Consider the following 23788-nt stretch of genomic DNA (forward strand, 5'->3'; position numbering starts at 1 on the left):
GATCTGTAAAAGCAGACCAGTCAGTTTGGCTTTGACTTTTGAATCAGAAACTTTACCATCTCAGAACTTTTACTGTAATCCCAGTGTTCCCACCACCCAAATCTGCTGTTAGCCATGGATTGCTTCTGCACCAGTATGTTCCTAACAAGTATTTTTGCTTACTGGAGAATGATACTCCTTAAATAATTTATGCATTGATGTTGATAAGTATAGTCAGATTTATTTTCTTTCATTTTCAAAAGTTCTTACCCCTCACCCCTACACAGAGTGAGCAAATCAAGAGCTCAGACAACAAAGAAAGAAACAGCTGCAGAGCTAAAAGATAAGGTGTTTGGGGGTGTATATGTGCAGATAGGGTATTTGTGATGTATTAAAATTTGTATTCAAAACAATAGAATGAAAGAAGCATGGAGTATGTGAGAAACTGATGTCAACCTTCACTTTGTAGAAACTTCAAGGCCAAACTGTCAGTCCAAGAATTTAAGTATGAAACAAAGTCTGCAGAAGTTGTTTAATCAGAGGAGCTATTATCTATTTGTGTTTCTGCCTACAGCCGTTTTCAAGGTTGATTCAGACTGTAGTCTTACAGTTTAAAGTGCCAAATCTCAGTTATTATGTTGTAATATTATAATTTTTTTAGCCACACTATTACCACAGAATTGGTTAAGTGTAAGCTTTAAAGGGGAAATATCATAAAAATCTTCTTTTTCTTGCTATAATTGGGTCCCCAATCCTTCTATCAATCTAGAAAATGTGAATAAGATGCAACTTAGTTTTGGTAAACCATTCTCTGCAAGCATGTGAAAAAATAGGTCATTGAAATTTGGTTTCCCTTGTGATGTCAGAAGGGGATAATACTGATTTATTTATTTATTTAAGGATAACTCCTTAAGATGATACATCTCTTTTTCGAGGGGGTCCTAAAGCACAAGGATAGCTGTTACATATACAACATCACAATATGTCCCACATTATACAACAAACACATAACACATACCCAAAAAACGATTAACAATTGTCCTGCATTAACACGTCCCCCAACCCTGTTCCCTCAGAATCCTCACCTTTTAATGGTGACATGATATTGTACATTAGATAAACATTAAGTCACTGTCCTTTGTAAGATTTCACATAATTCATACAAGTTATTTGGTATAAATTAATACAACATATAAATATTTCTGATACATATACAAGATAGACATACATCTGTAGTAAGAATACCAAACATGACATTTATAATATAATATATCAATAACAAGTACAAGGTGTATTTATATAAAAGTATAATGAAGAGTTATACATACATTATACATTTTAATGACATTTTAAAACAAATCTGCATAGGGAGATAGTTAATATAGTTATAGGTTTAAGAGCAAATTCTGTTGCATTTTGATAGATTACATCCCCATAATCAATTACTGGCAGAATAAGTTACTGTTCTATTCTTTTCCTAATCAATTGTGTAAAGCTATTGATTGATCTGTAGAGCTGACCAAGACATGCATGGACTTTTTTCGTTATATAATCAATGTGTGGTTTAAAGGTAAGTTCTGGCTCAACCCACACCCCCAAATATTTAAAGAGTTTGTACTTTCAAGTTGTTTTCCATCTGATAAATATATGGTCATGCTCTGCAGATTTAGACCCGGGCACTTTGAAAAAAGCATACTGAAAGATTTTTTATTATTTAAAATTAGATTATGCTGAGTGAGCCAAGATTGTATTTGATTAAAATCAAACTGAAGTGACTCTTGTATATTATGTAAATTTTTGTTTGACTATAGATAACGGTGTCGTCAGCATATAGATGGACTTTAAATTTTTTAATGATTTTAGACATATCATTTATGTAAATTGAAAATAGTAAGGGCCCCAGAGATGAGCCTTGTGGAACACCGTTTGTAATTATGTAAGTCTCTGAAGATTTACCCTGTACCATAACAAATTGTTTTCAATAATGTAAATATGAATTGAACCAGAGCAGTACCTCTCTGGAGGCACCAATTGAATAAAGCTTGTCCAGCAAAAGGTAGTGGTCAACAGTGTCAAAAGCTTTGGTGAAATCTATACAAATTGCACCAGTATGCTAACCTGTATAGATATCATTGGTGAGATTAAGTTAAGCTGTTGTTGTTGAGTAGTTATGTCTAAACCCTCTTTTTTTGCAGTGGAGATGAGTGGGAACCGGTGGGGTCTTCTGCTGTTATAGCCCATCCACTTCAACGTTGTGCGTGTTGTGGCTGTAACGAGTGGTTATTTCAGTCAAAGTTGCTCTTCAATCAGTTTGAATAAGTCGGCTCATCAACAAGGCATTTTTCGCCCACAGGACTGCCGCATTCGGATGTTTTTCCCTTTTCACACCATTCTTTGTAAACCCTATGGTTGTGTGTGAATATCCCAGTACCTGAGCAGATTGTAAAATACTCAGACCGGCCCGTTTGGCACCAACAACCATGCCACATTCAAAATTGCTTAAATCACCTTTTTTATTTCCCATTCTGACATTCAGTTTGGAGTAATTTGGAGAAATTAAATCATTTTGCAGACTGTTTTTTAATAAACTATTTTTTATATTTCAATTACAAATTAACTTTAAACTTTTAACTTTTTCTGACCATCAAATCTATTTTGATTTATACCATGTCACGAATAAGAGATTATTGTCTGCATATAGAATAAAATACACAAATAAGTACTTCACATTCCTGAAGTATCCCACAAGTTCATGTTTGAGATAATTGGTTACATTTATGGTTTAATAATAGATTACTGATAAAATGTACTTTATTGTAGATTTATTAATATGTTAAATGTAAAGATAAAGTAGGCCAAGGGGGAGTTATACTAATAGTTTACCCAAAAATGAAAATTTAGTCATTTACTAACCCTCATTAGGAAGATATTTTGTGCAACATTTCTAACCAAACCGTTTTTGAGCACCATTGACATCCATAGTAGTATTTATTTCCTGGAAATCAGTGGTGCTTCGGTTTCCTGCTTCATTACAAATATCTTCCTTTGTGTTCAACAGACAAAGGAGAAATTTTTACAGTTTTGTAACAACACGAGGGTAAGTAAATGATGACCGAATTTTCATTTTTAAGGCTTTGGTAGGTAAAAATAGCATTTTACTGACACCTAAAGGGGAAATGATGCATACATATCACTGAATGAAATTCCTGAATGAAACACCAGTCGCAGGTTACTACCTAATAAACATAACATACATTACAGTATATTAAGATAAATCAACAGACAAAGCAAAGATTAAAAGATGAAGGTAAATTACCTAAAACATATATCAACACAATGAATGAGGCAACCATTTATGCACACTTAAATGAGTATAATCTTCTAGTATATAATTTCACCTCATCTCTTATTTACACACACACATTTTTTATGTCATTCAGGGACAGGATGGAATTTAATTAATTTATCATTTATATAAATGCCAGCAAACAGAGAAAACAATGCCTGCATCCCCTTCACTCATAATGCTGTATCCATTATCTCCTCTCCATATCTTGTTTGTTTTTGTTCTTTGCCTATTCTTCACTGTGTTTGGTCACTGTAAGAGAAAATAAAATAGTTATTTGAATGTGCCAATGTATCATGTTTCTTTTTTGTTGCTGGCACTAGATGGAGTTAATCCCTTTACACATACAGCACAGGAGTATCCACTGTTCCTGCATAGTCATTGCATCAAATATTGAAGAAAACCAACTTCAGACTAGCTCGAAGAAACAGACTAGCTTGATAAATGCAATCTTGATTAAATATTACTCACATAGTTTCATACGTGCTGTCTTTGGTTTTGAGGAATCGCATGGCAAAATATGCCCCCGACTGCACCACCAACACCAGGATGATTCCTCCGATGAAGCTGGACAGGTCAAATGATGCTTGAGAGAACTCAGGGGTGGACCCAGCAGCAGTGCTATCTGTTATTGTGTGTGTGTGCATTTAAAACAGAATGATAAAGCGTGCTTGCAAATAATTTTTTACATTCTAAACTGTACAGATGAATAGTGAAAATCAAAAGTCGTATACCTTTGGTACCATCATCAGAGTCAGCTAAAAAAAAAAAACACAAATATAAATGAATACACACGTTTATGTTTAAATTCACATACATTTGTTGTGTAATTGTGGTTTTGTCTGCATGTTGCTTACTTTGACACATGCCAGTCTCGTTGAAGACAGAGCAGTCCCCAACATCTTCGGTGTCAGACATGCATTTTGTGTCGTTTCCTGGAAATGAATGACAGATTGAATTGCAGTCATGAGTAATCCTGTGTGCGTGTGTTTATGTGCATGTGTTTAAAACCGGGTTGGAAAACAGCATGTAAACCTTGTTTTATTTTAGATGAATGGAGCTAAAAGAGAGAAACAGAGAGACTGTAATCCAGAGTTGGTTGCCTTGGCAACAGAGTAGACTGAAAGATGTTGCATCTTGATCAAATACATCTCTCTCTCGCTTGTTCTGTCTCCCACACACATATTTTCAGGACGTAGATAATGGTATTGAATTATTAACTAAGCCTGTGGACGGCAGCCTTAACTGTGCATGTGCCTATGTTTGAATAATTCACCAGGTTGTTTTTGAGATCGGTCTCTGTGGCTAGTATCACATGTCTATCAGTGATATCTTGTGTGTGTGTCTATGTGTGTGTGAATAAACAAAAGAGAAATTGCACAGGAGAATACATTTAAGTGTTCTTTTACCATTATTACAGCTTTGCCAGACACATCGTGTCAGATTGAGAGCTGGGTCTCCACTGATGCAGCTATCACATGAGTCAAACTGGAAACAGCCTCCGCTGGGCGAATCATCTGTCAAATCATCAAACACATACAGGAGTTTAATATTTAGAGCCACATGAGGGGAAACAAGAAAAAAGAATGATATGTGGTTCATAATGTTCATCCGTTTTGCTGCAATGTATAGATTTTCTATATATTTGATATAAAGATGTTAAGCCCTTTTTCCATTCACCTCATATTACAGGATATGCAAAACAAAATTTTTTGTGTATGTTTGAGAAATGGGATAATTATTTTTAAATTGAGAGTGAAGCACGTGGTGAAAAAGAGAATGCAATGTTATCATTTATCAATTTGAGAAAAAAATTACTCTACATTGTAAGAAAGAAGCTACAAAAGCTGTCACCGAGGCAGTACCCTTTAATAATGTCCCAATATGTACATTTTAAGTACAAACATACCTTTGAGGTATTAATATGGATTCTTTAGGTACAAAGGTGTCCTTTTTGAAAGGGTACAGCCCAGTGACAACTTTGATCCCTTTTATGAGAGTCCATAAGCACATAAGCTTTTAAAATTGGTAATAAATGTAAATATCAGATCAAATGTATAACATCAGATAGGTTCCCCAGCCAAGAATAAATTGAGTAAAGCAATTAATGGAAACAAAAACATGTTATCTCTATGTTAGGATAGTTGAATACCTATGAACGAAAACATTTTTATAATCAAACTTACCTGAGTCTTGTGAATTGGTTATAAAAACCTCTGTTAGTAGCACAATCCCACAAAGTGCAGCCCACACACACCTCATTCTCAACAAACCCACCTAAAACCAACACAAACGGTGAGCACAATGCACAAAACTCCTAATTCAGATTTGTAAATGCTTTTGTCTTTTAATATATCTTAGTACAAAACCAACAGTCTAACTAACAGCAGCACTAAATATTTACTAAGATCTGTTCTGAGGGGCACAGACCCCAATAAAAATCTAACAGTTAACACAAGAACTAGATATCAGATGGTTCAATGCCAGACTTAAAATGCAACACTTGATATCTACACTACAATTTGAAACACAAATTAACTTTGTTTACAGACTTTCCTCAAATCTGAAAGCCTAAAACTAAAAATATAAAAAGCGGCAATCAAACCTGCCAAGCTAAGTCCTAAATGCCAAGTCCAAAAAGTATAAGCTGCTGTGACCTGCGAGGAGCATGTGCTTATGTGTGTGTGTTGTCGTCATGCACTCGTTGAGACTGAAAGGTGTGTAACGTGAGACAGGTAACCTGGCAACCAAATGGCAAATGACCGTGTCTTGATATTTACACCTCTGAAGATGTTTTGCCTTTTCACAACTAGACAGCAAAAGTTTGTCACACCTCACTATTTACAAATGTCACATTAAGGTGGGAGGTCCCCTGAGTCATAATAAACAGAACCAAGTCTTGTTCTTTTCACATTTTTCGATCGTCGGTTGCACCCTGTCTCATACTGTTTTAGCACGCAGGCTTTGAAATAAAACATATTGCATTGTGGGGCACATGACTGGATGCCCAGACTGACTCTGTGGTTTTGGTAGAGCCAGAAAAAGATGACCAGGTGAAGTTATGTAACACAATCTCCATTGTCTATCCCTTTAGTTCCCTGCATCCACAATGTCATCCAAGATACTCACCTATTACATTTACTTCCCTAAATATTTATGTAAAGCTCATTGGTTGCGTTAGCAGCAAAACATGTCATGGGTTTGAACCCAGGGAACACACATACATACTGATAAAAATGTGTACCTTGTAAGTTGCTTTGGAAAATCGTCTGCCAAATGCATAAATGTAAATGTAGATAAAAACTGTTCAGATGGTGTGTAAGGAGTGTCGGGGTGCTATAGGGAATACTTATGTAGGAGGAATGGTAGTCACCACTAACATTATTACACAATTTCAAATTAGTTTTGCACATCCATATGAAATCAGGTTAAATTTGTTTATGCAATGAGAATTTAGTGCCTACACACCAATACGTCAAAACCTTGAATCTTCACACTTAAAGTGTTTTTTAACGTCTCACAGTACTCACAAATCAATAGGTAATCCCAAACAGTGTGAATAGGCATAGAGACAGAGCGCCGCGCGTCATAACCTGAAAACCACGCCCACCGGGGGGGAAAACAATCCAACCGTCTCCATTGACTTTGTATTGCGAGAGGCTGCCTCCTTGTCATTTCTGGCTTATAACAAAAAACAGAATAATGCCTAAAAACTGCTGTGTGACAATATCTACAGCTAACAAGCCAAAGAACCCAGAAATAAGTTTTTATAAGCTGTCGAGCCGTAAAACCCTGTCTTTAAGGAGAATAAAGTGGATCGCCGACTACGTTTCCCCCTATTGGACGCAGTTCTACTAATAGTATTACTATGAAAAGTTGCCTGTTTCCATTTTTGTGTCTTTAAACGCTCGTTTTTGGGGTCGACAGCTTATAAAAACTTATTTACAGATTAAAATTAAAAACAGAATAATACATAAAAGCTGCTGTGTGACAATGTGTACAGCTAAAAAGCCAAAAAACCCAGAAATAAGTTTTTTTTAAGCTGTCGACCTCATAAAACGAGCGTTTAAAGAAACAAAAGTGGAAACAGGCAACTTTTCATAGTACTCCTATTAGTAGAACTGAGTCCACTAGGGGGAAACGTAGTCGGCGATCCACTTTATTCTCCTTAAAGGCTGGGTTTTACGGCTCGACAGCTTATAAAAACTTATTTCTGGGTTCTTTGGCTTGTTAGCTGTACATATTGTCACACAGCAGCTTTTAGGCATTATTCTGTTTTTTGTTATAAGCCAGAAATGACAAGGAGGCAGCCTCTCGCAATACAAAGTCAATGGAGACGGTTGGATTGTTTTCCCCCCCGGTGGGCGTGGTTTTCAAATTTGCATATCGGCGCTCTGTCTCTATGAAGAGTGGGCGTTCTCTGGGGAGAATGAAATGCAGCGCGATGCATCCGCGCATGCGCTCTGTAGAGCTATGATATTAGGTAACCAGGAGAAATTCCGCAGTACCCGCCACTCACCCCCCTCCCAAAGCACGCACGCAGACTTCCCTCCAAAAAAAGAGCATGAAGAGATACGTACGCAGAAGGTTAAAAAGCGTCTGTCCTCGTTTCAAAGACATTAGAGCTTTAATAAAGCAGATAGGCCTAAATGAATCATGAAATACCAATTTCTTTCTCAGTTTAAACCAAAATCGTTCATAAAGCTATTTTAAATTAGAGAATGTCACAAAACAACAATTATATCCACCGTAGGAAATCTTGCAAGGGGGTAGACATTAAAGGGGGAATGAATAAATGTTTATACGAGAGCATTGGTGACAATAAAGGGCAGTACATCATTATACTTACATAAGATTCATGATGTATAATTAATAAATTATTCTGTACGTTTAATCAGTATACCAGTTAAGAGACAACACTGCACAAACACCTAAATGCACTCGATGTGTCCACAGAAAGCTTAGATGGATGATCATTATACATTTCCCCCAGCTGGTGACCACCGGAAACGCATGTCCTTTTATAGAGAACAGGAGAGTTCCCCATATATTGTAGAGCTCGCCCACCTGCTTCATTAAAATGCAGGACCACGCGAGCACTGCGACGTCTACGCTGTGCATCTGCTGGGAAACGCGCTCATCTGCAGGGAAATTATGTCATACTTATAACCTCTGTCTCCTGCCATTCCGATAACAATAAACAAGCAAATTATGTAGACGTGGGTGCACGTATTGTTTGGAGCGAGAGTGGCACATTAGCCAAAGGTTACAGGTTAGCACGTGGGATATCATCGTAAAGGAGAAATTACAAACGTACAGTTGTGCCACGTACCCCAACAGTGCGGCAGAACTGACGTCACGAAGCTCGAAGTCTCGTTAGCGCGTGTTTTCAGCACCATGGACAGCAGTGACTCACTCTCACTTTCTGTCACACTCAGCCTCATGAACGTGCATATGTAGCACGAGCTTGTTTTGCCTGCTTTAGTATTATGAGGGTGGTTAATCAAAAATCACAACTAATTAGTGGTGTATTCAGTCGGTGATCAAATTTTATGAAAGACCAGGCTCGTTTGATTCACACGAGGGCCGTCTTTAACAAGGCCAATGGATTATACTTTGTCCTCTCTCCCGCCGTCGCAGTGGGCGGGGTGAAAGAATGCGGTATTTTTATGAATGAAATTACGACAGTGGATGGTGTTCCTGTGAGTCTCCTGATTGGCTGGCCGTTGCAGAATCGCCCCTCATCATCGTAACTGACGTCAGAGGGGAATCATTGAAGGTAAAGCTCGCAGCCCACCAGAGCTGAGTGTTAAACTGAAGCGATCGCGAGGACGGCCGATAAAACAGAGCGGAGCTACGAAGAAACTTCGCTTCGCAAGACGAACAAGCAAATACATATTTGGACGACGACGACTTACCTCCGCGAGACTGCAATTTTTATTTACTTGCAAATCGATTTCAGCGTGCTAAAAGGACTTCGGTTGGATGGTGCTCTGTGCCGTGAACAACGGTCCTTTTTCCAATCCTATAGTGCTTCCGTAAGTTTTCTTTTTGTATTATGCAAATGTTTGCTATTTGCTCTGTTAGTCATCATGAAATACATGAGCGTGTATATGATCGTACGTCTTGAGCTTTAGCTAGATGTTTTTTTTTTGTAATAATGTATACTGAAACATATATGCAATTTGCATTTTATATTTATTATTTTTGGTGAAAATTAGGAATTTTACGATTTTTACTGCGCAGACTCCGTGCTGTTACGTAAAGCGTGGGTAGAGTACGTAAACTCCGCATTTGATTCGCATGCAAGTATGGTTGGGTCAAATATGGACATTTATAGGTTTATTTAAAGCATCAGCTGGGTTTGTCCATCTTTTTACTCAACCATGGGATGGGACAAACCTATACTTTTTCTCAATATGACCTCTCCAGCATCTTCAACCTACAGTAGTGGGCATAGTGGGGATGTCAGTTTGAATAAGATGCTGATGAAGTGTTATATAATCCTATTCTGCGTACCATTGTCAGGTCAGCATTTAGGGTCAAATACAGAAGCTTTAGTAGTGAATATGTGCATTAGACTATGCATAGACTAAATTGGTTTTCCTTTCCACAGAAATGGCCCAAAACAATTCTGAAGTGGGCTTAGAAGTCATCTTGGCAATGGACGAACTGCTGGAACTCTCTCCTACCCATATGACCCCTAAACCCTTGGAGGCCACAGTGATGACTCCATGGGACGTAGCCCTGTGTATTTCAGGTGCCCTGATCTGCTGTGAAAATGCCATTGTTGTGGTCACCATCTTCTCTTCATCATCTCTACGGGCACCAATGTTCTCACTAATTGGCAGTTTAGCCTGGGCGGACTTCCTAGCAGGGGTAGGGCTCCTATTGCACTTCCTGTCTCGCCGCTGTGTGTACTCAGAAGCGTTAGAGCTGGGCAGCGTGGGTTTGTTGGTGAGCGCACTTAGTGCATCCGTTTTCTCTCTGTTGGGCATTACCCTGGACCGCTTCCTCTCTCTACATCGTGCTCTTACTTATGGATCCCGGCGCACACACACACAAACTCGCTGTGCTCTGGCTATCGGTTGGACCCTTGCTGGTCTTCAGGGTGCTTTACCTGCGCTGGGTTGGAATTGCTTGAACGATGGACAATCTTGCAGTGTGCTTCGCCCTCTGACCCGAGTGCACCTGGCAACCCTCTGCGGTGGCTTTCTGCTGACCCTGGTTCTGTTGCTGCAGTTGAATGCTCGTATCTGCCAAGTTGTACTTCGTCATTCACACCAAATCGCCCTTCAAAGACACACACTCCCATCTGCTCGGACACACACACAAAGGCGGGTACACACCCTCGCTTTAATTCTGGCCACATTTGCCAGCTGCTGGATGCCCTTTGCTCTTTATGGTCTTCTCGCCGATGGGTCATCCCCGGTTCTTTACACTTATGCCACCCTGATTCCAGTCACAGGAAACTCTATGCTTAATCCTCTCATCTATGCCTACAGAAACAAACACATACAGAGAGTGCTTCGACAGGCCTGCTGCTGCTGCTGCCTACCAAACACACCCAACAAACAGACACACACACCCAGTGATGTCTGATCTAGTCTTCTTTAAGCTCATTAATGAGCCATTCAGAACCATCTGAAAGATGCCATGGTGCCACATTTTTACACTGTCTTACATTTGTCCACATGTTATATATTTTGTTGTATGTCAGACACACAGGTCACTGTCGTAGTTGCCATGTCTGGGGTTAACATGACCTCTTTTGATCTCTTCATCATGGTATTATTTTTGAAAACGGGTTTAATTTACTGTGAAACATTATTAAAACTTGATATAGACAGGGAAGACTGCCACTGTATGGACTTTTCATATAACAGATCCTTTTGCAACTAAAGAGGGTAAAGCGGAAACGTTTCTCCTGTTTGCTTTATTTGTCTCAAATTTGTGCCTCATAGTTTTATGTCCTCTGAAATTCAGAGTTTACTGATGGAATTAAAATCATTTGCACTTTACAACAATTACTTGACTTGTTGAAATGTTTAAATTTGGTTTGTACTGAAAACCTATTCACATATTTAATGATCAAATTATTTTCCATTTATTATTCTGACAAACTGATGTTTTTTATACTTCATGATTGTCTTGTTTGCACATATATCAATGTTGCACAAAATGTCCAAATGTGTTTTTGTTTATATGAGAAGTTTTATGGAAAATGTTTTATAATAATAAATTGTAACGTTTGTACATTTTCTGTTGTTTATTTATTTCAACAAATATTTTTAATAACAAATCTGCCTTAAATTTACTTAAAGAGTTATTTATATGAATGTGCAATCAACATTGAATACACAAATATGGTGAGTTTTTAAACCCACATTAATCAAATTAATATTTATATATATTGTGCATTAGCCAATTATAATCAAGTCACATAAACTTTGGCTTTCTGGTTTCTAAACTTTTTTCTAAACCTTTACAGTTGAAAAATGTATTTAACAAAAGATAGATACAGGAATCATCTGAAATTAACTGATGATTCAGACGATAACTACTTCACCATACTTATATTTTAACCATATATTAGGCCAATGTGACGTGGAGGGGGGTGTTTTGGAAACTAAATATTATAATGATATTATTTTTTTGTGTTCTCATGTCAATCATATCCTTACAGCACCTCTACACATAAGAATTCACTGTTCGTCTTAACTGTAACTTGCTAGGGATGCACAGATACCACTTTTTTGGAATACGAGTACGAGTACTTGCAGATACCGATACGGAGTACTTAATAAAAAAAACAATTTAAATTTACAGGTAACAGCTTTAGTAATATAATTTAACAAAAAAACAAAGGACTAGTTTTCCAGTTTGTTGTAAACTCTGCCTCTTCGGACAACACGAGGCATTAACCCCTTACACGCCGCTCAAACATAGACATTTCTCAGACCGTGGTATCGATTCCAGGTATCGGGGGACTTTTAACAAGTACGAGTACTTTAAAAAATGTGGTATCGAGGTCGATACCCGATACCAGTATTGGTATTGGTGCATCCCTATAACTTGCAACTTTTCTGGGCACATTCAGGCTCAAACATGTACAAAACATGACAAATCATGTTCAGCTATGCCATGCAGCACACATATAAAAAAAAGATGTGACAACAGAAGACATATACTTAAGGTCTTTATTTCAATATATTGCTGGTAGAAAATATTTGGAATTATTCCACAAACAAAATAAAACAAATTCTCACTTTTCTTTAATCGCAAATTTTTATATTATTTCTAAAAGTTTGGCTTTAAAATATCAGGCACTTGTATTATGAGAAAAGCAGGCACTTTGGAAAACAAGATAAACAAAAAAATACTAACAGGACTTTGCTGACGCAAACATCATTCAGTCAGACATAAGGGCCGCAAACTGGCGATACAGTGACAAGAATAAGGCGTTTAAGAAAGACCTAGAAGCCATTTAAAGGCTTTTTGGCAGTAGAGTGTTTGTGATTCTTCTACACTACAATGAAAAGAATACTACCAAGACAACAGGTTATTTCTTCCCACTGTAAGTATACTGCAGTATCCTTTTTAAATATCAACATTACAAATGTCTTGCCTTGTAAGGCTTAATGTGGTTACATTGCGTTTGATACTGATGCATAAAGATGAGAAATGTGGAAGTACAAGCACAAAAGTGCCCATATACAATTTCGGTTTACCTTACTTTGGCCACATTATCCTAAAGGTACAAGCCCTCTGTAACAGGAGAAGGCTTGACTGGCCCGTACCTCCTTATCAACTAAATAATTCACACTCTAGATTAGACTTAATTTTCTGGACAGACACACACACACACAGACAATCTTTGGCCCTCGACCACTTTGCTTTTAGCCTCATCAAAGATAAACAGCTAATATGAAAAGTCTGACGTCTTAAAAGGAATGATCTTTATGTCATAACAGAAGTGATGAAGGGTCGGATGATAGCTTTAGTCAGACCACTCATCATCGTCAAACTCAGATGAATCATCTTCAGAGTCGCTGCACTCCACAGCAATGCGGCGGGACAGGATGGCTGCGACATCATTGCCATTGTGATCTCTTTTCTCCTGCTCTAGCTGTGCCTCCACTTTACGCAAGTTAAAACCTAAATATACACACTCAATTTTAGCAAGCTCAACCAGCTTTTACATGCAACAAGATTTTATATGCCATAAGGTCAATGTATATTTAAAAATATCCTATATTTTCAAGTTGCATTTTGCTCTCACAATATGAAGTAAAAGTAACGTGTTTCTATTTATAAATACCTTTTAATAAACCTAAAGGTTATCTGTTATCAGTGCCATGTGGGTGGCACCAGTAAAAACATACATAGGGATATTTGTCTGATTTATATTGTTGGATATGACTACAATACAGTAACACAATACATAACCTTTTTAAATAAAATGGGAACTTTATGCTGAATAAATGACAAATACTGCTTATAAACTATAAATGAACATACTGCAAATGCCACTGTCATGCTATAGGTGGGCAGTATGACCAAAAACTTGATGACCAAAAACACAATCATAATCCCCATGACATAGTTATATAGTTATATATAGAAACTCAAACCATGCCCACATGTTCGCATGAAGCAAGCGAGGCTTATCTTACCTTGACGGATGGCTGAAAGAAGATTACTTCTGGGATCAGCGGGAGCAGGAGCATGCTGGGCTTTGGGTGCAGAGGCAGGTACTCCTCCTGAAGGAGGTGGTGCTGGAGCAGAGGGAGGAGGTGGGCCTGGGGGAGGAGGAGGAGGGGGAGGAGGCGGTGGTCCGCCCATGGGTGGTGGAGGAGGAGCCGGATTAGAGGTTTCCATGGGCGGTGGAGGTGGAATAGGAGCAGTATTATTGGAAAATGGAGGTGGAGATGGAGGAGAATCCATGGGAGGTGGAGGTGGCATCATCCCACCAGGTGGTGGAGGTGGAGGGGGTGCCATTGGGGGGGCCACAGTTGGACGACCTGGGGGAGAACTTGCCATCGTTGGAGGAGCGGGAGGGGGGTGAGAGGGGCTTAAAAGACTGTTACGTGACTGGGGTGGAGCACCAGGCTGTCCATCATGATACCTGCAAGAGAATCAGCTCTAAAATCAATCCACTTTTGATACTTTACACAAGGATTTATGTATTTATTATGATTTGATGACTACAATTAATGTTGTTAAAACAAATGGAATACTATTGACTTGACTACTGTAAGATAAAAAAAATTAAAAATACACACGGCGCGTCTGGAGGTGGTGGGGGTGGAAAGTCTTCTTGCATTGGAGGTGGCAGAGGAGAGCCAGTATCATAACTGTACGAGCCAGTGCTTTGGTCCAAATACCCATCGGCGTGCCCATAACCCATTTCATCAGAGCAAATACTGCCATTCAACCCTTCTGAAGATCTGTTATGTATGTAATGACACACAAACAACATTAGCATAAAACATAATTATATTCAGACTAGGGCTGGGCGGTAATATATATATATATATATATATATATATATATATATATATATATTGGTATTTTTTTTCCAGCGGGATACAGGATGAGACAACACCATCAATATCGTTTTGGTCTGATTTGAGACTCTTTCTTTGCACCAAAAGCTCTGCCAGAAATGTATAATAAGATCAGACGTAAGCTTTCCAACCAATTTGCATGTATTATTTTTAAACAGAGAGAAAACCCTCTCTTTCAGTTTTATTTTTTATCATACACAGTTTTAATAAAAGTGATTGTGACATCTCACATAAGACTTTGACCTGAATGTAAACATTTACTACAATCGAAAGATATGAATTTTGGTCAATATCGCCCAGCCCTTATACCTCACAATATTTTCACACAGTTAATATGGATTTTGTATGGATTACCCTAAAGCATCATTTTTGGGGACAACAAACTCCTGCCCCATTTTTAGGCGTTCCCATTCGTCTTTACGAGTTTTGATCTTTCGAGGGTTCAAATTCCTCCGGTTAAGGTTGTCATCTTTCTTCTTCTGCTCACAAAAAAACAAATACAAATTAACTGACATTGTCAGTTATCTAAGAGGGCATTTTAAGGTATGTGTAACGACATTTCACCTTATGTTTGCGTTTCTCTTTCATAATGTCCTTGGTATCTTGAAGCATTTTCTCTTTCCATAAGTCAAAGAAATATGATGGATCGGTGTAAAACTTCAGAGCCTCTTTACCATCGTCCCTGAAAATAAGTGAAGACACTTCTTAATGCACAAAACAACCAAATTATGCAGCAAAACACAATATTTTATTCTACACTATTGCAAAAGACGTGATGAATAAATATATTTTTTAAATAATTATTATGTTCTTCCACCTTTATTTTGTTGGTGGATGTAAAATTGTGGTTAGAGTTCATGTGTATACCTGTAAACGCTAAGGTTGTTGAGAGGAGGTGGTTGGTCACAAGTCTTATACGTATCATCGATAGGCTGTGGTAGTGTTTTCCTAACAAAGAGCTGCTGATCCTGGTAAGAATCAGAGTGGAATGCTTTGCGGGAGGTGATTGCCTGAAGAGAAACTGGAAAACAATTTGGAGAAACAGGAAGAGAAAATGGAAAAAAAGTTAAACACAGAAAATAAATAACAAACATGATGAAAAACATAAACAGTCACAATACTCTAAAAGCCATTTTAAAGTATACTGACAAAACTGCATACTGGAATCTCCTAAATTATGCAAGAACAACAAATTCCAACAGTAGTCAATCATTTTTTGCAACCAATGAGGCCAAAACAGGATTTTTCTTGCTCTTACTAACATATGATTAAAGGCCCTACCCACTCATTCATCTTTAAGGTATAGTTCACCCAAAAATGAAAATTCATTCATCATTTACTCCCCCTAATGTTGTTAAGCCAGGTTCACACCATAAGATATTTTTAAACCTTATCAGATTTAAAAAATGCAAGAGACCACAAACATGATGAAAAAAAAACGATTTAACACGTTTGTTCCTATAGTGTGTGTGTAGACTGCGGTTTTGTGGTCATGACAGCACACCGCACCCCATCAGATTAACTTCACAAGCAACGCAAGTCTTAGCTGAGAACGCATGAAATCTCTCGAAGATCTTGCAATGTTTCTTGCGTCCAAACGTGACTTCACAGTAAACAAACATGGCAAACAACGGGCATAAATAAATGTCATTAAGCCTGGAGAACCCTTTTGTTAGCAGCAATTAACATAGGCCAAGTTTGACCCATGGGATCTCCAGGGTTAATACAATGTACTGCTTTTTTACATCCCTGTTGTCCATCTCACTTTGGACTGTGCATGCTGCACCATGTAGTTGTTAAGGTTTTATCTTTTATCTGCTCGCTTTCTGATTGGGTATCGACCCATAGACCAATTTCGTGTTTGCAAACAGAGATGACGTTTTTTGTGGGCGGAGCCAAACTGGTTGCAGAAAGTGACTGCTCCGCAGTAGGGTTGTGAAGTGTTTTAGCATTAAACCGTGATTTTTATGGATCCGGTGTTCTGTCGAAGTCTGATTCCTATATGTTTCCCTTTAATACATGTTTCTTATAGCGTTTTAATCACGTTACGTTTATTTTTTTAGATAGATAAAAAGTTTAAATGGCTTGGCTACTGATATGCATGTATGTAATGTATATGTATTGTTCTTTTTTGCTAAATCAAATATTTTTACAGTCTGAATCGCTAAAATACATGTAAAAGCAATACTATCATGTATTATATATAATAGCGTTTATTAAATATTTCATAATTTTCCTGTTTTGTATTATTTCTTCCTTAATAAATTATAATTGTAACGTGATAAAAACGCTATAAAGAAACACATGGAGGGAACAGACTTCGACAGAACACCGGACATCTTCTCTACTTATTTTCTATTCTAATTATTAAAAGATTTCCAGATGATTTCCTTGCTCCATTCTGTCCGTTTAAGGGCTTATTGTAATCATAAACACCTACGTTTATCTTCAAATGATGTCTTCAACGATGGTATTCTATAAAAATGAAAGCCATCTTTTTTGGCATTCTTATTCTGAAACTTAACAGCACAACCGGACATTTTCCAATGAGTTATCTTGCTCTTTTCACTCGTGTCTAATTCATTTCCACTGTTTTTCTGCAACCGCATTGCGCGCGCAGCTTGCAGTGACGTAACTGTGACGTCTACTCTAAATTGGTCTATAAATATATCAACTCACATTCAGCCCGAAAATCTTGTGGTCTGCATCCCAGCTTTACAAACCTGTATGAGTTTTGTTCTAATGACCACAAAGGAAGATATTTGTTGAACGTTTAACCAAACTTATTATAAGCCCCATTGACTTCCATAGTAGAAAAAATACTATGGAAGTCAATGGGGCTCAAATTGGTTTGGTTTCAAGTATTTCTCAAAATATCTTCCTTTGTGGTTATCAAAGCAAAGAAATTTATACAGGTTTATAACAACATGAGAATGAGTAAATGATGACAACATTTTTATTTAGGGTGAACTATCTATACGTCTCATACCTTCCTCCTCTTTTGGGTCCAGTTGAGTGACTTTAACCTGCAGCTTGTCCACTCGGTCTCCAAGCGTGTTTACTCGTTCTGCAAACGCACTGGCTTGAACAAAGAGTTCGCCGAAAACATCCTCCGCATACTTACCTATGATTAAATCAAAGGTTAACAGCAGCCTCACACAACCGGATCATTATCAGTATACATCACACAAACACCTACTAAGTGAGCCAAGCTGGCGAATGATGTTGGCAAGTGTGATGTTGGTCACACACTCCAGTTCACTCTTGATTGTATTTGGCAATGTCTGGCGACAAAGGTGTCGCGGTTCGATGTTTCGCGTCGCCAAAGGCATGATGCCAACTTAGCGGTCTCTCTCCAACCTAAGACAAACAGACAACAGGTAAATGAATTACACCCATAATGCGTTACAAATTCTGGACTGGTAATAAAACACTCCCTTAGTTATGACTGTTCCTTTATTAACATCAGACATACCCAACAGGACACATAACAGCTGTGCATGCATTTAAAGCAGAACCAAAACTGCTGCTGTTTTTTTTTTCGGTCAAGACACAACCTACAGCCCAGTTTAACAGTAGCTACTTCCTGAAGTAATACATATGATTATATATAGTGTTGCCTCGTAGCTTAGTTTAGTAGAGAACTGCATTTGCAACGCAATGGTCATAGGTGGGTTTGATTCTCAGGGAACCCATGCTAAAAAAATTAACCCTTAAATGTACTGTAAGCCACTTCTTTTTTTTACATTATATTTATTGGTTTTTTCTGCCGCTTCGAATAAAAACCTCTGCATGATCACAAGCTTATTGCATATGATTGTTTATATTGTGCTAGTCCTAAAAAAAATTATATTGTGGTTAATGGAGGAGTTGCAAAAACCTTTACACGTTCTATTAAAAAGTTAAATATTCATCACGACGCAAATTATCTTGTTCATTTAGATCACATAATTGTGATAAAACGTGTACACGAGACATACAAAGTGTTTATATTTAAGACTTAACGTGTCTACATGGAAAAACAACTGTTCCCCGTTTAGACTTCCTAGTTACTGAAAGGGAGTGGAAGCTCTCGCAAATCACAAGTTAGTAACTTCATAAAAAGATAAGATCAAAGCAAAGCAAAGCGGCCAGTAAAATGATTTAAGTATAAAAGTTTAAACCATGTAAACATAAAAGTAACTGTTACACTCACTTATCGGTTTTAAATATTTTAAAAACTCGTAGCGTAGGCCTGTACTCTCAGCAGTCTGGGCAGAGCAGGAAGTGATTAGCGTTAGCTGCTTACATACTGTCAACTCGCCAACCCAACCTGCAACTTTTTAATTATTTAAACATATAAACAACTCTAGTCTTACCTCAAAATATATAAGTTTGGCATTCACCGCCGTAGTCTTTGGCTTTTCAACAACCTCAGCAGTATCATTCCCTGAGTTTAAAACCGTCCATGATTTTCCGGGCCGACAAAATGTCTACAAGAACTGTAACAAGAGCTGTACGGCAGCGACAGTTCAGTCCCGCATTTGCTAACTTTTCATTGGACAGACAGTGCGAGTCCAAAGACGCTATTGGCTGATTTGTCCTTCAATCATAATAAGTGGGGCGGGCATGGAAACTGGAATCTTGTAAGCGCAACTCCACCCTAGCGGCTTGAAAACATCTGTTCAGTACCTACACTGAAAGTTCATCAACATTCCTGTACGTCGGGCCAGTCCGGACAAATCCGAAACATAGCGAAAACCACTTGAGAACACCATAACAAACAATACAATATCAAGGAATGTCCCTGAGATAACTGGCCTTATCAGTTTGTTGTGGGTAAATAACGAGAATGGGCGATGTCTTCTCACTTATTTGGTTGTGACTATGATGTATGTTTACATTCTGTATGTTCTTTGCAATAAAAAAGCATTCCTCTTAGAAGTACACGGAAATAAACATTTTATTTTATACATTTTATTTCATATACAAATAATGCATGTATAAAATATTGCACATAACCCTGTTGTATAAAAATAATATGAGCGTTTATTATTGGTTTTGATGGATTTATGTTTTTGATTGTGGGCACAATGCAGAGATGAATCATTGCGCTACCGTTCACGACCGCTAGAAGGCATGATTTAGCCAACCAAACTTACTGTAGTCTTTTCTCATGGTGTCATCCCTTACTTTCCTGTTCGCAAAGTACATTTACGCATTTTTTACACACTTTCATCCAAAGCTACTTACAGTGCATACAACTGAGTCATTAACCCATGACCCAATGATCAATCCGACCTTGGAAATGCAATGCTTTACAGGAACACCTGAAAATATGTATTGTGACTTTACTTTATTAAACACTGATGCACTTGGTATGATATTTTAGTATTATTAGGCACTTCTCTCTACTTTCTTTTTATAAAAAAAGTTAAAAGTTATGCTACAGTGTCTGAGAGTCTAGCATGACCATCTGGGGAGCTTTCAAGTCCTTATCCAGCTGAGTGTGTATGAGCTGTGTGAGTTCTTCAGTTTGTGTCCCAGTACTGTGTGTCCTGGGCCGTGTTCTGAATGCACGAGATGAAGTCCTGAGATGTGGAGTGCTCTTAGTACACTGTACCAGAAAAGCACTACCTCCTGCTCAGCTCCACCCACCTCGAACCCCGCCCACTGCAGATGAATGGTCAGGATGAGCTGATTGATCATTTTGAGAGTTCCATCTTTAATCCAGCTTTCTAACATACGCCACTCAGCGCTCTCCAAATCCATACGCAAGACATCCACCTACACAGTCACAGAGTAAGGTTAGTATAAATTGGAAATTTAGGCGCACACTTCAAATACATTTATTTGGTGCTTATAAAATTGACACAATTCTTATTGCGAGACATTGTTGCTACGAGACTAGTGTGAACATAGACAAACATATAAAGGGTAGAACTAATGATTCAATAAATCACTATTCATTAATTTTTGGATAGTTTGTTCCCCAGACATGGCTTATCTTAGTCCCAGACTAAATGTTTGAGCTGCCTTAATTTTTAATTTTTTTAAACACCTTGTACTGACATATCTTAACATATATTTCAATATGCACACCAGTAAGGTTTATTTGTATAAACTTTTAAAATTTCTTAATATAACTAAGGCCTAGTCCTGAATTAATTTAAACCCTGTCTGGGGAACTGCCCCTAAATAAAAATTTATTGTAAATAAATATGTAGCGTAAATACCACGGTGTGGCCCAGGGAGTCCATTATGTTAACCAGCCTGTGCTGCACATTACCCATGAGGCCTGCATGTGAGCGACTGTGTGGACGCCGCCAATCTATCCAAGCCCGGTGACTCTTGATAGCTGCATGCCCTAAATCATCAGATCTCTTTTTTCTGCTGGGGTCAAACCGGTGAACCTCACACCCTAAATGCAACATTGTGTCTAAAAACACAGCATCCTTTCCATCCAGACTAAAAAGATATAAACAAAAATTTCCACTCATCTGGAAAAGACTATATCATAAAGTCATGACAAAATTAAAAAAGACACATCATTTGGATCAACCATCAGCTTTTGTTTGTTTTTAAAGATTATATATTTTCCACCTTTTCTGTCTAACAAAATGGTCAACAGTTTGTTTTAAACAAACAACCGTGGTTGTTTTAATGTTAAAACATGGTCACAAAGAACACTGTTTAAAGGGGACATTTCACAAGAATTTTTTAAGATGTCAAATAAATCATTGGTGTCCCCAGAGTACATATTTGAAGTTCTCTGAAGCTCAAAATACCAAATAGATAATTTATTGTTGCATGTTAAAATTGTCACTTTGTAGGTGTGTGCAAAAATGTGCCGTTTTGGGTGTGTCCTTTAACATGCAAATTAGCGGATCTCTCTACTAAATGGCAGGGGCGTGGTTGGATAGTGCAGATTAAGGGGCGGTATTATCCCCTTCTGACATCACCAGGGGAGCCAAATTTCAATTATCTATTTTTTCACATGCTTGCAGAGAATAGTTTACCCAAACTAAGTTACTGGATTGATCTTATTCACATTTTCTATGTTGATAAAAGCACTGGGTGTCCAATTATAACATGGAAAAAGTCAGATTTTCATGGTATGTCCCTGTAAAGAAGTAACTTGTATTTTTTGTAGTAAATTTTAACTAAATAATATAATAATGTTATGTCACTGTCTTTTATATTTCAATATTGACATATGGTACCTGAAAGAATAAGCTACACAACCAGTTTTGCCTTTCCAGTGGTTAATGCAGAACACATCTGAGTGACCAGAAGAATATGTAGACTGATTTTCTTCCGAACCCCGAACCATAGAGCAGTTCACCTGCATAATGTGGAGACATAAGATGGTCACTCTTGAAAAGTCCTCATTATAAAGTATATGGATATCAATTTGTTATAATTCATTTGGGGCTTAGAATATAGATATATAGATTGTAGTATGCAATTATGAGAACATTGCTATAAATCCAAAAGAGAAAGGCATTTAGTGTGTATACCTCAGGTGTGGTGATAAACTGAGTGAGACGCTGCAGTTCACTAGTAAACGAGGGTTGTTCTGATGCCCATGGCTGCAGTATCAGCTTTCTAGACATTGCCTGTAAATGCACAAGCACAAAGCTCTCCCTCATATGTGCCAAATTTCACAAACAAAGGGAAATCTTGCAGGATTGCAATGCTTTCTCTGGAGGAGGGTCAGGCATGCAAAGGCCTCTGAAGAAAAGTAATTCTATGCAGTGCTTCAGGCAAGAAAAGCTGCAGCTTGTCTGAGGGGTCACAGAATGTGCCCTTTTGAAACCAGAGGTTATGCGCATTAACAAAAGAAATACAGAGAATTTACAGAGAAGAATTGAACCTAGACCAGGTTGGAAATTCAGACCCTCCCAAAACCCCGAACAACCATGTTTAGTAACCATGGAGACGCTAGACTGAATGTGAGTGCGCACTAAAGGAAGAAGGGATATGACTCACTGAGGAACTCACTGTTGAGGGGGAGGTGGGGGCAGACAGTGAAACAAAACAGAGAAAAGGGTGAGAGATTTTTATTTTCACAGCATTCCGTTTTTAATGTGTCTAGAAGGGATCCCTTTTGTTCTGCCAATCCACCCATATGTTTTCCAGGTCACACGAAACCCTCCAGAAATAGCATTGCATATTTAATTGGTTTATGTATTTGTGCTAATATTTAATCTGTTTGACTAACTTATTTTCTTGTATATACATCCTTCCCCCAAAACGTCGAGGTAAACAGTTACCTGCATTACTCTGCTACCTCATCCAGGTGTGATTAGCCTACCTGATGTCCATCAAACTCGTTTTCATCGTCGTATCCTGCCATTCTTGAATCTGCGTCAGTCCAGCGACCCAGTCCTCCGCTTCGCGCAACCACACTTTTATTGACGCTTTCCTCAGATAACGATCCGCCTCTCTTCTCTATGCTTATGATGAGAAAAGCAGGCTCGTCCCCGGTGTTGCTGATATACGCGCGCATTACTGTTAAACTAACCAGTAGTTGGACGAGCAGAAAAACCGACAGAACTATAATATAAATACGATGGGAGATGCCCATCAGTCTGCCAAAGTTACAGGCGGCCATACCTGCCCTGTTGCGAACAGGGACTGACCCATACGCGGAGACCAAAGATCCAGTCGGCGCCACCCGTGAGTCTCTGGCTGGAGGGCACGGATTAAAAAAGCTCACAGCTGGACACTCGGGCGCGCGCACCCATTCAAACTTTATGTGTGAACTCCATTTTAAAAAGTTCCACTTTTGAATTCAACACAGTCAACAATTGAGTTTTTAATGACTAATAATTATAAGTGTAACATCGTTTGATTCCACAATTGATTTTAATATTTGACATATCCTTACTCAATATTAAATATATTTTAT

At 38.1% G+C, this 23788-nt stretch overlaps 4 protein-coding genes across 5 annotated transcripts; 1 reads left to right on the top strand and 3 right to left on the bottom strand.

Annotated features, from left to right (window-relative positions):
- Window positions 1-903: 903 nt before the first annotated feature.
- cd164l2 (CD164 sialomucin-like 2) lies at window positions 904-6747 on the bottom strand. 2 transcript variants are annotated; one of them, XM_065282280.1, is made up of 7 exons: window positions 5931-6747; window positions 5512-5602; window positions 4735-4842; window positions 4183-4260; window positions 4060-4083; window positions 3797-3950; window positions 904-3577 (listed from the first exon to the last, which is right to left on the bottom strand). In XM_065282280.1, exons 2-7 carry the CDS (start codon window positions 5585-5587, stop codon window positions 3562-3564), a joined length of 456 nt encoding a protein of 151 aa, XP_065138352.1. In that variant the 5' UTR covers window positions 5588-5602; window positions 5931-6747; the 3' UTR covers window positions 904-3561. The 2 variants fall into 2 exon arrangements, with proteins under 2 accessions (XP_065138352.1, XP_065138353.1); XM_065282281.1 differs by lacking the exon at window positions 5931-6747 and having other exon boundaries at window positions 5512-5832.
- A 1881-nt stretch (window positions 6748-8628) lies between these two features.
- gpr3 (G protein-coupled receptor 3) lies at window positions 8629-11532 on the top strand. The gene is made up of 2 exons (XM_065282282.2): window positions 8629-9363; window positions 9942-11532. Exon 2 carries the CDS (start codon window positions 9944-9946, stop codon window positions 10925-10927), a length of 984 nt encoding a protein of 327 aa, XP_065138354.1. The 5' UTR covers window positions 8629-9363; window positions 9942-9943; the 3' UTR covers window positions 10928-11532.
- A 979-nt stretch (window positions 11533-12511) lies between these two features.
- Window positions 12512-19409, bottom strand: wasf2 (WASP family member 2). Its single transcript, XM_065291028.1, has 9 exons — window positions 19254-19409; window positions 18095-18255; window positions 17885-18019; window positions 15763-15916; window positions 15460-15577; window positions 15250-15374; window positions 14611-14775; window positions 14002-14453; window positions 12512-13483 (listed from the first exon to the last, which is right to left on the bottom strand). The coding sequence occupies exons 2-9, from the start codon at window positions 18225-18227 to the stop codon at window positions 13326-13328; spliced, it is 1440 nt and encodes a 479-aa protein (XP_065147100.1). The 5' UTR covers window positions 18228-18255; window positions 19254-19409; the 3' UTR covers window positions 12512-13325.
- A 434-nt stretch (window positions 19410-19843) lies between these two features.
- On the bottom strand, window positions 19844-23585 carry LOC135780216 (probable methyltransferase-like protein 24). Its single transcript, XM_065291029.2, has 5 exons — window positions 23192-23585; window positions 22395-22493; window positions 22098-22219; window positions 21111-21342; window positions 19844-20661 (listed from the first exon to the last, which is right to left on the bottom strand). Exons 1-5 carry the CDS (start codon window positions 23489-23491, stop codon window positions 20362-20364), a joined length of 1053 nt encoding a protein of 350 aa, XP_065147101.1. The 5' UTR covers window positions 23492-23585; the 3' UTR covers window positions 19844-20361.
- Between the last annotated feature and the right edge of the window lie 203 nt (window positions 23586-23788).

Source organism: Paramisgurnus dabryanus, chromosome 19, assembly GCF_030506205.2.
Source record: "Paramisgurnus dabryanus chromosome 19, PD_genome_1.1, whole genome shotgun sequence".
NCBI lineage: Eukaryota > Metazoa > Chordata > Actinopteri > Cypriniformes > Cobitidae > Paramisgurnus > Paramisgurnus dabryanus.

What these genes read in the sequence shown, in the direction of transcription:
- LOC135780216 (XM_065291029.2), bottom strand. Translation starts at nt 23,491, where the DNA reads ATGGCCGCCTGTAACTTTGGCAGACTGATGGGCATCTCCCATCGTATT. An exon ending in AGTTTATCACCACACCTGAG is followed by an intron (nt 22,220 to 22,394) that starts GTATACACACTA and finishes CACATTATGCAG; the next exon opens with GTGAACTGCTCTATGGTTCG. An exon ending in TGTGTAGCTTATTCTTTCAG is followed by an intron (nt 21,343 to 22,097) that starts GTACCATATGTC and finishes ATATCTTTTTAG; the next exon opens with TCTGGATGGAAAGGATGCTG.
- gpr3 (XM_065282282.2), top strand. Translation starts at nt 9,944, where the DNA reads ATGGCCCAAAACAATTCTGAAGTGGGCTTAGAAGTCATCTTGGCAATG.
- cd164l2 (XM_065282280.1), bottom strand. Translation starts at nt 5,587, where the DNA reads ATGAGGTGTGTGTGGGCTGCACTTTGTGGGATTGTGCTACTAACAGAG. An exon ending in CTGGCAAAGCTGTAATAATG is followed by an intron (nt 4,261 to 4,734) that starts GTAAAAGAACAC and finishes ATTCATTTCCAG; the next exon opens with GAAACGACACAAAATGCATG. An exon ending in CGAGACTGGCATGTGTCAAA is followed by an intron (nt 4,084 to 4,182) that starts GTAAGCAACATG and finishes TTTTTTTTTTAG; the next exon opens with CTGACTCTGATGATGGTACC.
- wasf2 (XM_065291028.1), bottom strand. Translation starts at nt 18,227, where the DNA reads ATGCCTTTGGCGACGCGAAACATCGAACCGCGACACCTTTGTCGCCAG. An exon ending in GGACCCAAAAGAGGAGGAAG is followed by an intron (nt 15,917 to 17,884) that starts GTATGAGACGTA and finishes ATTGTTTTCCAG; the next exon opens with TTTCTCTTCAGGCAATCACC. An exon ending in AAGAGAAACGCAAACATAAG is followed by an intron (nt 15,375 to 15,459) that starts GTGAAATGTCGT and finishes TTTTGTGAGCAG; the next exon opens with AAGAAGAAAGATGACAACCT.